Below are 14760 nucleotides of genomic sequence, written 5' to 3' on the forward strand. Positions count from 1 at the left end.
GTGAAATTTTCGCACCTGGCCTGCTGCAAATACATTATCTGTCAGAGCTGAGGCAAACGGGGCAACAATGCGAAAGCATTTTCACTTGTGCGTTTTAATTTAAATTTTTGAAAATTCAATTTAGAAATAAAGATTAAAAAAAAAAAAAAAAAAAGATAAAATGAGAGGGTTATTCCAAGCCAGCAGACGGGTAGAACGAGCATTTGGGCAAAGACCGTCAAGGACAGCTGGTACATTTTTTTCCCCTGAATGAGGCCGAGGAACACTTTGGTGTCCTCACTGGCCCAGACTGCAGACAGATCTGCTAACGATAACAGCCATGATTCACCACTCCTCATGGAAACATCCTGAAGACGCGAGTAGCGCAGGTCATGTGAGCAGAGCTCACTCGGAAAACCCGCTTCCAGTAAAGATGCAAATTAACTACGATACAAAAGATACTAAAACCACTTCAAACAAATGTACAAACTTTATAGTGAAATAGAGGAAGTTGCTCCAAATTTGGATGTTTCCATAAAACGTTTAACAGATTTTCATTTCCCCCTATAATGCTCATTAAAAGGCTTTATGGAAACACATGTCAAACCCCACAACATAAATAAATAAATAATTATTCTCAAAGAATTACAACTTTGTGATGATGTTTGGCCGCATTGGGAAATATTCAAACTCAGCAAGAGACTTGCAGCAGTCAATCTCGTCTTTTATTGTTTGAGACTCCCCAACACCCACCTCTAAACTGCTTGCTGGAAACAAGCAGCCATGCTAAATTTGGAAAAAAGAAAAAAACAAAAACAAAACAAAAAGTCCTGCAAACTCAGCTTTAATGCAATTCTCTCCGGCCTCCCCCCACCGCTTACTTACGTAAAATAATGTGCGTAATGACGAAGGCGAAGATGAAGATGGTGAGGAAGGAGAGCGAGAGGATGAACATGTAGAAGAAACGGTAGTTCCGCCTCCCCACGCAGTTCCCCACCCAGGGACAGTGGTGGTCGAAGCGCTCTGCCGAGACACAACAAGGGGAAAAAAGAGAATCGTTACTGCAAACACACCACACCCAGAGAAATAAAAAATTCCACCAGAAAGTAGGTTGAGCGCATGAGCTGGGAAGAGGCAGATTCCTTCTGAGTACCGTGAGTGAAAGGAGGTAAACGCGCGCGCACACACACACACACACACACACACACACACACACACACACACACACACACACACACACACACACACACACACACACACACACACACACACAAAGTCCAAGCGAGTGGAGTCAGAGTGAGGGAACTGGAGGGAAAAGTCCCCCTGGATCTCAGCACAACACATATTTTTCACACAGTGTAAACTGGCTATTTTTACGCACTCGCTAATAAAATTACAGACAGGTCAACGAGACTCAGCTGTAAAAAAACCTCCCTGGCGGTCGCGAAACGCCGCGGAGACGCAAGGACAAACCCAAGTTTTGGAATGATATGAATGCATCAGAATTTCGAAGGCTAATTCGCGTCTTTTTTTTTTTTCTTCCTTCCCAGTTTGTTCTGAATCATAGGCCCAGTAAGATGCAGTAAAACACTGCGGCGGTATTGGGGTTAGCGTGAGTGTGCTTAATTAAGCCCGCAGTCCCGTTTGAGCAGACTGCGCATGGTGGGAAGCATTTAGCTGATTAATCAGAGCAGTTATTTACTTGGGTGAAAAGACCTGCTTTTAATAAGAAGGAACGTCGCCGGTGCCGTTGGATCCCTTTGGGTTCGCAACAAGTGAAGGCGCAGTGACGGATTAGAAACCGGCTGAGAAGTGCGTCTCTCCACTCGTACTCCAAATGTCGTGTAAACCATTTTAAAGTGCAGATATGATCAATTGATGATGCACTTCTGTACATAACTATATTTTCTATTTCAGAGTATGAGAGCAAACATCAAGAGAAGAACACTTAATGCAATAAAGGCCCTCGGATTGCCCTCAAGCATCATTATTATTCCTCTGAACACATAACATTATAATGATCCGGTTATACTCCTACCCTGTACCGAAAAAAAAAAAGAGAGAGAACACTTTTGATGTGCTTTTATAGCCTCCAAACATCAACAACAGAATGCACCTACGAGGGTCCTTAAAGCTGTAATGTAATTTGCCTTAATTAAAGTGCGCCAGAAAACAAAATCCCAGCTGCAGCACAGGCACTTGGAAAAAAAACAAAAAAACAAACCCCCCCCCCCCAAAAAAAAAACAAGAACAAAACCCAAACCTTCTGCCCACGTATACACAAGCAACAGTTGAGGACAAAAAGAATCTGGAAACAAAACAACAACAACAACAACAACAGCGTCTGCGTCAACAGAGCAGTGATGGTGGAGAACAATGGAGGAGGACGGGCTGAACTGCACGTCGGCCTTCTCGTTCCCTCCCCGGAAGAAAGACTCTTTCCATGTTCCCCATGAGCACAAATTCATTTCTGGCTGCTGACATCCAGCGGCTGAGTGGATAAGAGAGCATGAATATTGCAGAAGCCGCTGGCCTGCGTTTACTTCCCGACGGTAAAGACAGAAATGCTGAACAACCATTGGCATTGTTACACAACACCAAAGGGAAAGTTCATGCGCAATGACACATCAAGTTCCATGGAAAAAAGAAACAATTACAGGAGGGAGATTTTTCACTTCTCCATTTCGAGATGAAAGTCGAAATGTCGTGAATTATGTTGAGGAAAATTTTTTTGAGAAAAAAAAAAACATGAAATGTCAACATTAAAGTCGAAAGGCTCTGTGCGCAAGCCTGGTGGCGTACTTCTGTTTTCGCCAGAGTAGTTTCCTGTTTCCTGTAGTTTACTGGCAAACGTCAGTCCACCAGCAGCCACCTCAGTCAGCAGCCAGTGTTCCCAATCATCCAGTCTACTGGCCAGCCTCAGTGGTAACAGTCTTTTCAAAGTCCCAATACTTATGACCACACTGTGTTTGTGTGCTAACACAGAGAGGATTTCCTTGTTACTAAAAACCAATTCTGGAGTGCCAATTTCACAAATTCTACACAAGACATGTAGAGGCAGCAACGTGTGGATGCTCTAATTTGATTCATTATCAACATTTCAACTTTGTTCTCGACATTTAGTGTGAAATTATACTCTGACTTTCGTCACAAAATATGACTTTATATTTGACATGGGAGGAAAAAAAAATACAACTTCCATCCTCTTCTCATTTTAATTGCGACTTCATTTGCGAAATTTCAACTTTTCTTGACATTTGAACTTTAACTTTGAAAAGAAAATGAAGAATTCTCCTCATTTTTTTTTCCTGTATTTGTGACCCCAATCCTCTTCTGTACAATCTGACTTCCTGTCTCTAGAATTGATTTTACTTTATGATTATGGAGCCACGTTGGAAGCAAAGTGTCAACTGGCAACCACCTGAAGGTCACACGCTCCAACTCTCTTCCTTAACCCCCCCCCCACCGTCTGTGGCTCCCAACCACCATCTAAACAGGATTTAATCATCACAGCTTTACGACCATTTGCATTCACGCTCGGCCAGAGAAGCCCTTCACGTTCAATCTGTCAGAGCGAGCGCGATCATACACATTTCACAGTATCAGTTCAGTTCAGTTAAAATGTGCGCGCACGGCCAAATATAGCACACATGTGAAAAACTGCTGCCCTTCCATCTTTTCTGTTCATCTGCCAGTCTGACTTCCTTCCTGCCGGCGCGCAATTTTTCCCCCGCCCTCCTTGTTTATCACTTTGGCGTCTTTCATCTGCCACGGGAATCGGTGGGCCGTGTTCCTGACGAGGAAATAGACATTGAAAGAGGGAGTCGTCTCCGACGGCTGAGCGCCGCAGAACCCTTGATGAGGGGGGCGGGGGAGGGGGAGAAACATCGGCTCGCAGGTCTCCGCGTGCTTCTGTTCTGTTTTAATTGCCTATTTCTCAGTCTTCTCCAAACCACGCTCTCCGCCGGATGGGGCTTTGATGTTGTCCGACTGTAACGTCTCCCCCGTCCCTCTGCACGGGTGCCAACTCCTGCAGGCGTGTGTGTGTGTGTGTGTGTGTGTGTGTGTGTGTGTGTGTGTGTGTGTGTGCGTGCGCTGTGTACTCCCGCTAGTAAAGCGTTATTATCTAAATATTTAGCTTTGTTTCTACTTCGCATACGGATGTGTTTTCCTTGGCTAAACTATTCGTTTAAATTTTGCGTGCCAAAACGCGTCGAGGCTTTTGTCGGCCCAGAGTTCCCGCGCTGCGAAGCCATCCTGGCGTGACCTACGGCAGGAGAGCGGCTCGCTTCTGTGCTACTGGAGCTCCGACATCACGAGGGACGTGCGGCTCGCACCTGCTCATCATGCAGTGAGTAACAGGGCACTTTGATAAACATCAGGTTGATTAGATGTGTTAGCTTTAATCTGGTGAGGTCACGTCAATGTTACTGGGTTATTTCTTCAGTCACTGGAAATATCTGTAAGTGTTAATAAATTCAACCTTTCAATGTAAATAACAGAGAAAATACGGAAAAGTAAAAAGTTATGTATAGTTAATAGTAGTATAGTAATCATAGTTGACACCCGCCGATAACTCTGAGTCAATTTATTTATCTCATGTGTCTTTTCATTTTTACGTTTTACGAAAGTCCATTGTGATTATTCTTAGATTTTGAAGTCCACCAGATGCTGTGCGTGTTTCATTTCCTGTCTGATCTACATGGACTGTGTGCAAACAGCAAAGGTATGAAATGAAAGCAGACCCAGCGCATGTTGCACGAGCTTCCTACACACCACTTAGTCATTTAGAAATAACATAGGTGAGTATCAGGACAAATAAGCAGTGGATGTAAAAACAGTCTTTGTTTGTATTTTTTTGTTTGATGTATGGGAAAATAAATCTAGACTACTTCTGATATAATCTGCATTGCACAGTGCATGCAATCATGTCTGGAGGCTAAATGCAGCTTCTAAGTGCACCACGACTCTAAACATTTTCTATTCGTTAATTTATACATCTCAGATTCCTCGTACACATTTCAATTTAAAGTGTGTCTGTCTCTGATCAACCTGACCTTGGCATCAGCCAATGAGAAATGAGTTTGTTTGTGTCGCCGTTTTCTCAGCTCTCTCTCAGCAATTCTCTCTCTCAGCAGTCTGCATCATTCATCATTCTGCAGGTCTGAAAGAGTTTGGGACGGAAAGTCAAATGGCGAGAATCGAACCGAAACGGTTCTGGTTGTCACTCACCCACACAGTTGTCGCAGAGGCTGCAGTGGGAGGCACGTGGCGGTCTGAAGATCTTGCAGGTGAAGCAGTACTTCAGCTTGACTGTCTGGCCGTTGATGACCACCTCCTTCGTCCTGGGGGGGGGCCTGTAGCCGGTGCTGCCGTTGGCCACGTCTTTGGGAAAAGAGATGAAGAGATGCATCAGGAATCAGAAAAGAAAAAGCCCTACAGGACCATTAGAATGCCAGTGTTTCCACTCCACAGACTTTAGTGCACACGGCACTGATGATGTTGGTGTATTAATAAAACGGCACAGATTAAAAGCTGAAAATAAACTAAAAACGTTCGAAAAACACGCACAACGCCGACACAAGGCTGTGATGTGCCGTTTCAAATCTATCTTAAGCATCATGGATTCTTTTTTTTTTTTTTCTTAAATACCAACCCCTTCTTTGCAGTTTGCACGGATAATGCATTTCATGCAGCAGAGAGCATGTACTTAGATGTAGAGTAAAGGGTCACTGATGGATTTTAATGGCATGCTTGCTTTCTTTTCTTAGCACAAGCGTATCACATCGGTGAAATCAGCCTCTCTGACGCAATAAAGAGCAACAGACTTGGGGTGAATCGGTGTTATTCATTATCATTTATGCTCGTTTGTCCCCAAGTTGTGCAGTTGGTTTCATGCAGGGGTGTCAAACTCACACAGACACACACACAGTGGGGCCAAAATGTAAAACCTGGACAAAGTGGGGGGGAGGGGCCAACATCTGGACCCAAACAAGTCTTAGCTTTTTATGATACAATTAATAACTTAATATTTCACACAGATTTCAAATGAAAAAAAAAAAAACATAAAAAAATCAATAAATGTAAATAATTACATGCCTCTTTTTATTTGCAGCCCTCTGATATAAATCATCAGTAAGCTTTTCCCACAGGCTAATAGTACATCTAAAAATAAATGAACAACAATTAACCATATCCTTCAATGAACGTCCTGTCCTGACTGATGAGCCAAAATACCTGCAGAGCATTCTGGGATTTGTATTATTAGCGGTGTTGTATAATAAATATAATACTCCAAATGTAATACTCATACTGCTGGCCAAATTTGGCCCGCGGGCCAGAGTTTGACACCTATGGCTTAATGCATCTTATCTGGCGGCTGCGAGCTGGCAAAGCCTCCGCCTATGCAGCGGTAGAGGTACGTGTGGTGATATCAGCGGCTTAGCTTCAGCAGCCCGCAGCTCATTATGTTTAATCAACTCCACCGTTTTAGCCTTTTTCGTAGCAGCCACGCACAGTCTGCCGAGGTGTCATCCAGAACAAATGCTTCACGGCGGCTTAGAACTCAGTCAGTACGCAGCGCTACAGTCGCACAAAGGAGCAGTTCGCTGCTCGGGACAGGAACGTCAATTGAAATTGGGTCACCGGTGGAGTAAAAACGTTTGCTGTTATTTTGGAAATCTGCACCTCCTGCCTGCTGAAAAAGGCACAAACACATTTTTTTTTTTTTTAGAAGAAGAAGAAAACGTGCAACTACCACCAGAATGCACTTGCAATGCCACGCCCGCTGCTTTCCAGGCTGTCACTGGAAGGAGCGCTCCAGCGGAACAGATTTAATTGTGGATAAAAATGAACCTCAATTTAGGAAAATAACTCAAAACAAAAGTTTTGTCTGTTTGACAGGTACTGCCATATCCAGCAACTTCTCAGAGTAGAAACTGCATCCACACTTCTATTACAGAGCACTTCATGCATCTGGCAACGCCATCAGCTCACTGCAGCTTGATTTGTTTCAAAACGTATGCTGTCAGAGTACAGCGGTATAACACCGGTGTGACGATTTAAGCAAGTCACGTCAAACAGAAGCCCAAAATAGGTGGTGAAAAATAAAGAACATAATCGTGACTAATCAAAAAAAAAAAAAAAAGAAAAATTGATAGGTTAGTTGACGCCAAACACAACGGTTAATTGCAGCCCAACTTTCAAGCCGAGAAAATGTGGAGTGTTTATCTCACTGCTGTCCAGCGCTCACTCGGTGCCTTCTCCCAGCAGCACAACAGCTAGACAGTGTGTAGCAAAGATGCTATGGGGATGATTTACTCAAGCACAGTTGCTAACAGCGGGGTGTGTGTGTGTGTGTGTGTGTGTGTGTGCGTCTGCGTGTGCGTGTTAGTGGGGTATTGCACAGGCCCTCGGAGTCGCGCGTAGGTGTCTGACAATTCTGAAGGAGAAAAGAGGAAACCGGCAAATTCCATCCCATTGAATTTGCCTCCATTGTGACGGATGACTATAGAGCGCTCTCCTCCACACTCCCTCCGAGACTCTGCCCTCTCTAAAGACTCCACTAGAAAGACACAATTGTGAGGAGTGCCTTGCGGATCATAACAACTCAGTTAAAGCCTTGTTAGAGCACGAGGCTAATTTTTTAATGTTAGAAAAAAAAACGTCTGGATTTGTCGTGTTAAAATGGCAATCGTTGAGGTTTATGTCAATTCTGTGCGACTGATTGAGTGAGAATGAGTTGCACTGGTGCAACGTCACTTAATGTGGATACAATGTAAGCCAGAGTGCTTACTGCACTGTGCACTGTCTGCCTTCAACTGCTCCGGAGAAACCGACATTTAAAAAGGTCTCATTTTATAACCTATTCAGGATCTTTATTATTGGTTCTAGGTAGCAGGAGCGGTGGGTTTCGGCACACACTGGGAAATGTCGAGAGGAAAATTAGCTGAATTGAAAAGAATTGAATGGAAACTGCAACAGTGTGGGTTCACATACAAACAGAAAATTGTTTTATTTATTTATTTTCAAAGGAATTCTGTCTACGATGGAACTTTTAATTCAATTGTTAAAGATTGGAACTCCAAGGTATAAATATCAAACTGGAGGAACTGCTGCTTACACACACATCAACTCTGTGTGGGTCTGAAACTGGACAGACGCTGAGGATGTTTTGACAACACTAAATCTGGTTGTGTCAAAATCTTATTAACTGAACAAATTCTGTATAATCAAATAAAATCTCATCAAAACATCATTATTATAAATTTGTAATAATGATTATTATGATGATTTGTAGACACACAAAACACGGTCAAGGATCATAATACTCTTTTTTTTTTATTGCCTGGCACAACAAAAGCGACAACAACAAAAATAACAGTGGCTAAATTAAAAAAACAGTTTTGTTCTCTACCCACAACACTAAAATATGACCGTTGCTGCAGGAGAAGAAGTTCTAATTTCTCACACATGGATTCCCGACACAGCGTGTTCTACCCGGGAGCGCAGGGAGTACAAAGTGATGGATGGATTGACGACCCGAAGACACGGACGCCTCCAGCCAACCAGCAGCGCCGGCAAAGAGGAGTGCGGGAAGAACCAGTCAGGTGATGTGCAGCTGCACATATTGATACGCTTTCCTGCTTCTTCTATATTCATGTAATTTAAGAACATGGACCGAGAGAGAGAGAGAGAGAGAGAGAGAGAGAGAGAGAGAGAGAGCGAGAGAGAGAGAGAGAGAGAGAGAGATGCAAAAGGACTATAGCAAGCAAGAGAGAAGGAAAGAAATATTCCATCATATTTGTAATAAATGATTAAATTTCTCTTTTTTTTCTTTAAACTGGAACTGATTGTTTTGTTTTCCTCTGACAACATAGCAGCTAATCTTTATCAAACGACCGCACCTTTATCTGGGTGGACTTCAGAACCACGTTACTGTTGACAGCAAGGACTCAGAGACACCTGCACCCACGATCACATTGGGTCACGGCGTGTTAACACAGCGGCTTTCGAATTATCAAAGGCTGCGGGCTTGGCTTGTATTTGCACCCGTGCTCCCGTGACTAACGGGAACTGGATGATTACCAACGTGCACAGGTATCCAGAAAGTGCAAAATAAAAGGGAGAGAGACATTTTCTGTCCGTAAAATAATCAATGCCTGTCACAGCCGATTGCGATGGAGCGCTGTGATGTGGCAGCGCCGACCCAAAATGCCTCATCCGGCCCGCAGCCGATACCTGCCTTTTCAGAAAATACCAGCGGCGCCAAGAACGCAGCGGGTGAAATGTCAAGTGGTTTCATAAGGCAAAGTCTCCCTTCAGCGGAAGCACAATTTACGATTTATTATTCATACGACTACAGTGGAAAAAGCAGAAATGGCTTCTCTGGTGGCTCTCGAGTCGACGCTGAGAGAGGAAAAAAAGCGGCCGAGGCAGCGCGAGCATCGAGCAGAGCCGCAACCGGGCTGTCACTCAAAATAAGGTGTGAATTTATGCAAGACAAAAAAACTAATTTTAAGCGTAACGATGCAGCCAAATTGTGCTGGCGGGGCTTTTAAAGCCCAACAGAGGCTCCAATAGTTCCACCCGCTGGAAATATCCGCAAAGTTAGCGGCAGTCAGAGACGCGTCTTTTGCGTACAATGGTGCATTTTTATTAATGATGATTATCATTCAGGGCTGCAGAGCATTTCTATTGAGGGGTTTATAATTCTCTTGCCTAGATTCGGGTTGTATTTTTGTACGTTCCTTCTCGTGCTCACCGAAAGACAAGTTTGCCTCAAGCCAAAACCAATACCAGCCCGTAGTGGATACTACAGGCGGACCTGCGAGGTGTAAAAATTCAATACACACGTCTGCTTTGCTGTGCAACAGGGACGGAGGCTGGAGGATCTAATGCAATTTGGCGGGTTCTAGGATCTTAGAGGATTGCTCCCTCTCTGGTGATTAGCAGTGTATTTTGGTCTGAATTGGGATCCTGGCAGAGACACAGACAAAATACGCCACAAAGAAACCATTTAGAAAGCGTCGTAAAAAATAATAACAAGGTTCAAAAGGAGATAGAAGTCGGAGAAGATAACCGCTCTACAGATATGGTCAAAGGTATTTTAGGGGATGTTTCGATTTGAGCACTCCTCAGTACCCTCAGAATTGCACGAAATCTAAATATCGTAATAAAAAAAAAAAATAGTAATGGAAACACCTTTTGAAATTTTTTCAAATATGGCTAGAAGGTTGTGACGCTCTCATGAGGTGGTTTTCGGACGTATCAACATAGAGGTATACCGCAAAAGTGTTAAGGCAACACTCAGTTCACATTTAAAACGTGACCTACAGGGTCACATGACCACTTCACTTTAAGTGAAAATGGTGCGTTGTCTTCGGACGGAGGAGACTCAATATTTTTTGAAGTAATCAAAGGGGGAAATATAGCAACCGCTCTTGACGGCAAAAACATCATCGAAATGTGGATGTATCGCAGAATGTTTTCTACCTCCATCCTCCTCAAGGCGGCGTCTCGCGGGATGAGATTTTTTTTCCCCAGAATGATGGCTCATGCGCTTCACACCATTCAATGCAAACACCTGCATATCGTGATCGCACTTGGTGTGCATTGTGCTCAAACTGTGAGCTTTTCAGAGTTCATGAATTTCTTTCTTCTGGAAGCAATTAATCAACACCAACGCGCGTGAAGAGCGCACAACATCTCTGCCAGGGCAACATACCTTCTGAGGTGAATCACACTTAACGACGCCGACGCCGCTTTCTCATCCCACACATGAGACAAACTTTCCTTGTGATTCTGCCAAGCATGCACGTGCCTTGCATAAAGCCGCTCCTTGTTCATTTAAAACCAATCAAACAATAGTTGGGGGTGGGGGTGGGGTGGGGAAGGGTGTTTCCGCTTGCGTCCAGACTGACAGGCCTAAACATCATTCCATCCCCTGACCAAGCGCCCATCCTTCCTCCAGCCAGACAAACTCGGAGCCTACCGATAGATATTTCATCTCGTGGCCTCCGAGTCTGGCTGGGCAACTTAGAAAAAAAGAAAAAAAAAGAAAGAGTGTTGCTTGAACCATATAAGGCCAGAGGAAAAGAAACGGGCGGCTCTGACCGTCTCTCACCCTGATTAATGCCTCACAGAGTCTTTTGGAGCTGGCATATGGTCCCTGAACAGATGCCAGACTGTCTAGTCCTGACATACTGGGGAGGCACGCAGACATGCGAAGACACGGAGACATGCAAAGACATCAAATGTGGGGCTGAAGAGAAATTTAGGCGCAAAACAACGGCAGCAGCAGCAGCAGCAGCAGCAGCAACACGCTAGCTGTGGAACCTTTCCTCAACCCACACTTATTTCAAACCTTCTCCAACGGGAGAGTTTTCTCAATTCTTACGTATTCGCTCATATTCTGAGGGCAGGCCATGCTCAGGCAACACACTCTAATCTCTTGTTTACACGCTAGAAGATGAAGCATTCAAACAGCGAACCAAAACCAAAGAAACAAAACTGAGTTGAGTGCTGCTCAGACTGACAGCGGCTACCGCCGCCCGATCGAGTTTCCCTCCTGATCGAAGCAGACAAGGCAAAGTGATCCCGACCTTTCACGTGTAGTTCCTGCACTGTTTAGAAAACAGATCAATATGAGCGGTGTTGAATTGGAGTCTTTTAGCACTGAAATCAAAGTGAAAAACATCATCATTTATTGATGGATCTACTGGTGAAACTTGTCCGTGTTGTGGGACTCTGGGCTGAAAACTTCACAATTTAACTCCATTTTGGTCCCTGGAGCGAGACGTCATTTCAATACTGATATATATTACGAATGCTGTAATATCCTTAGACGTGGACACAACAAAAAAAAATACCCTCTTAATGCATTGCAGTACTTTCTGATGCTTATTAATGAATACGGTGGCCTCATTAGTATGGATACGGTTTACAACAAATTGACTCCAAAAACCAAGCTGTGACTTTGTGCGAATGTTGATGGCACCACATACGTACAATCTTTGACTCCATCTACTCTGTCCAAACTAGCTCTCATTATGCTTGGTATAGTATGCTCGATATGCATGATGCTGTAGCAGTCTCTGTGTCCACCGGCAGGTGATGACCACTGTGCCAGGAGCTGGATTGTGCTGTCCTGGGGGTCTTGGTGTCATCGCTTTGTCCCACCACCACGCCTAGGACCTGGACCTGTCCTATCGGCAGATTGTTCATCGAGCTGGGCTCTTGCCTTCCAAAGCATGGACAATTACAGCCTATGCGGACAGCAGCCTTGAATTATTTCCTATTCGTTGTGTCTATATCCATTTTGTGAATGGCTGGTTGGTGTATCTGTTTTTCACTCTGTCCTGTCTGCCACCCTGGCTCACTCTGCTCCTTTCTCTCTTTCTCTGTCTCTCCTCTATTATTGTATTTCACCCCAACTACTCATAGGCGGATGATGGCCCTCTGGAGTCTGGTTCTGCCCCAGGTTTCTTCCCACAGGGGAGTTTTTCCCAGCCACTGTCGCATCTTGCTTGCTCCGGGGGCCCGGTTGGTTCTCTCTGATTGTATAAAGCGCTTTGAGACGCCTTTGGTTGTGATTTAGCGCTGTACAAATAAAGTTTTATTATTATTATTATACGTACCACAACAAATCAAGCACCTGCACTGCACGCTGGAAGCGGGAGTCTAGCACCCGCATTTCCTGGGGAAGCAGCTGTCCGGGACAGCAAGTCTGCACCCAGTTCGCCAAATATATATACTGTCACACAGTGTGAACAGATGGCACCTAGAACATCACTAAATATCACTTGCGGCTGAAGCCGTTCCCTGCGGCAGTCACCGCGCGTTGCGCATGTTCGTCTTGTGAAAACTTTTTTAAGACAGATTTCGCAAACAAAGACGCTGAAGTTTGAGAAGAGTTAACCGCACACGCTCGTCCCGCCAGGGGCTTTGGTCGACATCGGGAGCCGTGCCATTTCGTCAGAATGAGATTGTTGAGGAAGAGGATTGAGAGGCGACGACACAAACCACCACGGATGAAGACGCGAAAGCGTTAAGAGACGTTGAGAGGAGCGAGGTTTGGAGAGGGAAACCAGAGATAAACGACGTGACGCCCAGTAAGAGACCAGCCATGTACGTGTTGTTTTGCTGTTTTCTTAATCGTGAGGTTGCGCTGGGAGTTTGAATGGGTTCTGGCTGATTGGACTAAGAGCGAACAGATGTGCGAGTAATGTCCTCGCACGTCAAACTGCCACGCCACGCCACGCTGCGGCTACAAAGCGTGAGGCTCCGTGCTCAGCGGCGCAAGCCTGAGCAGAGGCACCGAGGGGGATTAAATGTGTTTGAACAGAGAGGCAGCGCAACGGAACTGCAAGTGGAGACGGCGCACTTTGAAAGGCTGAAGAAAAGGTTAAAGAAGCAAAAGAGAAAAGAAAATGCCAAGACTCGAGTGGGTTTTTTTTTTTTTTTATTATTATTACTAGTCGTGCAAATAGGCAGATCACATTCCATAGCCTTAGCTGTAGAGTTCCACGTACCCAGAGGACTGATTTATTTGCATGAAATACTCCTGCCTTCACAATCCCCACTCTTTTAAATGAAAGCGAGCAGGATTAATACCAAAGCTGGTGCAGGAGAGGTCTGCCAACAACTGCCGTCAGTTGCGTGCAAAAAAAACAAAAAACAGGGCTGACTGTGGATGTTTAGGCAATTACCAGTGAGTCAAGAACATTGTTGTAATTGTTACAAGCGACATTGGAAACACAAAAAAAAAACAAAAAAACAAAACACAAAACGCTCCAAATTATTCAGCTCCGGTAGATTTCCTCTTTTACTGGACGGCTTTTTTCAAACTGGTGTAACCTGGCTGAGCCGTCATGTGATAAGTGCAGGGTGCTGAGGGAGACAATTACCTTCGTGCCACAGGTCGCTCTCGTCCTGTTATTTTGTGTGAGCTTCCGCTCTCATGGCTGCAGGTTTTCCACTCCAAACACGACGGAGCGCTTCTTGGAAGCGAGGGAACCAATGTGTCTGCACCCCTGTGGCACCAAAACCATTCACGAATCTATTTTTTGGGGTTTTTTTGACTGGTAGTGTACAATGTACACTGTACACTGCACAGTACAATGTACACTACCAGTCAAAAGTTTGGACACGCCTGTTTCTTCTTTTTCTTTACTACTTTCTACACTGTAGATATATACTGAAGACATCAAATATATGATATAATATAATACATAATAGATACGATATTTGACATTCTATCACGCAAATGTGGCTCAAGCACTATGTTTGATGTACATATTTAATAAAGAGTATTATGTATACGCCATCTTTATAGCTGTCAAAAAATACATTATTTGTATTATTACGATTAAGTGATGATGTTTATAGTCCTGCATGTTTAGCTTAAAGCAACAGAATCCAGGATATGGGGAGAGTTCAACTGCAGACTGACTGCCATGATATTTATTCCCACAAGAATGTTATTTTATGCCAAAAAAGGGGAAAAAAAAAAACACCACCAATTTAATGACTCCTATTATATTCACATACATGCTAGTTCTTGCAAAGTAGTCGGCCAAATGGAATTTGAAATGTGTTTAGCATCCCTCCCTGTTTGAAGGAAAACGGTCTTCTGTCTTATGACTCTCAATGCTTCTAAATTTCCACCTGGAACAACGATGTCCCAGTCACAACTGAACTCGCGCCGCACTAGCCGCTGTGACTGGCGGGCCACACTGAAGGCAGGTTGTCTGAGGAAGAACACACAGCAGTGTGTCATTA

At 44.2% G+C, this 14760-nt stretch overlaps 2 protein-coding genes across 3 annotated transcripts in view; one reads left to right on the forward strand and one right to left on the reverse strand.

Annotated features, from left to right (window-relative positions):
* Nucleotides 1-14760, forward strand: part of LOC142883480 (signal-induced proliferation-associated 1-like protein 1) — a 192445-nt gene that overhangs the window by 100350 nt on the left and 77335 nt on the right. The gene's annotated exons all lie outside the window — the stretch shown is intronic.
* The window catches only part of zdhhc14 (zDHHC palmitoyltransferase 14), a 42835-nt gene that overhangs the window by 13827 nt on the left and 14248 nt on the right, over nucleotides 1-14760 (reverse strand). For both annotated transcript variants that reach the window (XM_076018396.1, XM_076018395.1), the window contains exons 4-5: nucleotides 5212-5364; nucleotides 865-1002 (exon numbers count right to left, since the gene is read on the reverse strand). In XM_076018396.1, coding sequence (XP_075874511.1) covers nucleotides 865-1002; nucleotides 5212-5364 — 291 coding nt within the window. The remainder of the gene's footprint in view (nucleotides 1-864; nucleotides 1003-5211; nucleotides 5365-14760) is intronic.

Source organism: Nelusetta ayraudi, unplaced genomic scaffold, assembly GCF_046127955.1.
Source record: "Nelusetta ayraudi isolate G7.1 ecotype Tasmania unplaced genomic scaffold, CSIRO-AGI_Nayr_v1 ptg000007l, whole genome shotgun sequence".
In the NCBI taxonomy this organism is placed as follows: Eukaryota; Metazoa; Chordata; class Actinopteri; order Tetraodontiformes; family Monacanthidae; genus Nelusetta; species Nelusetta ayraudi.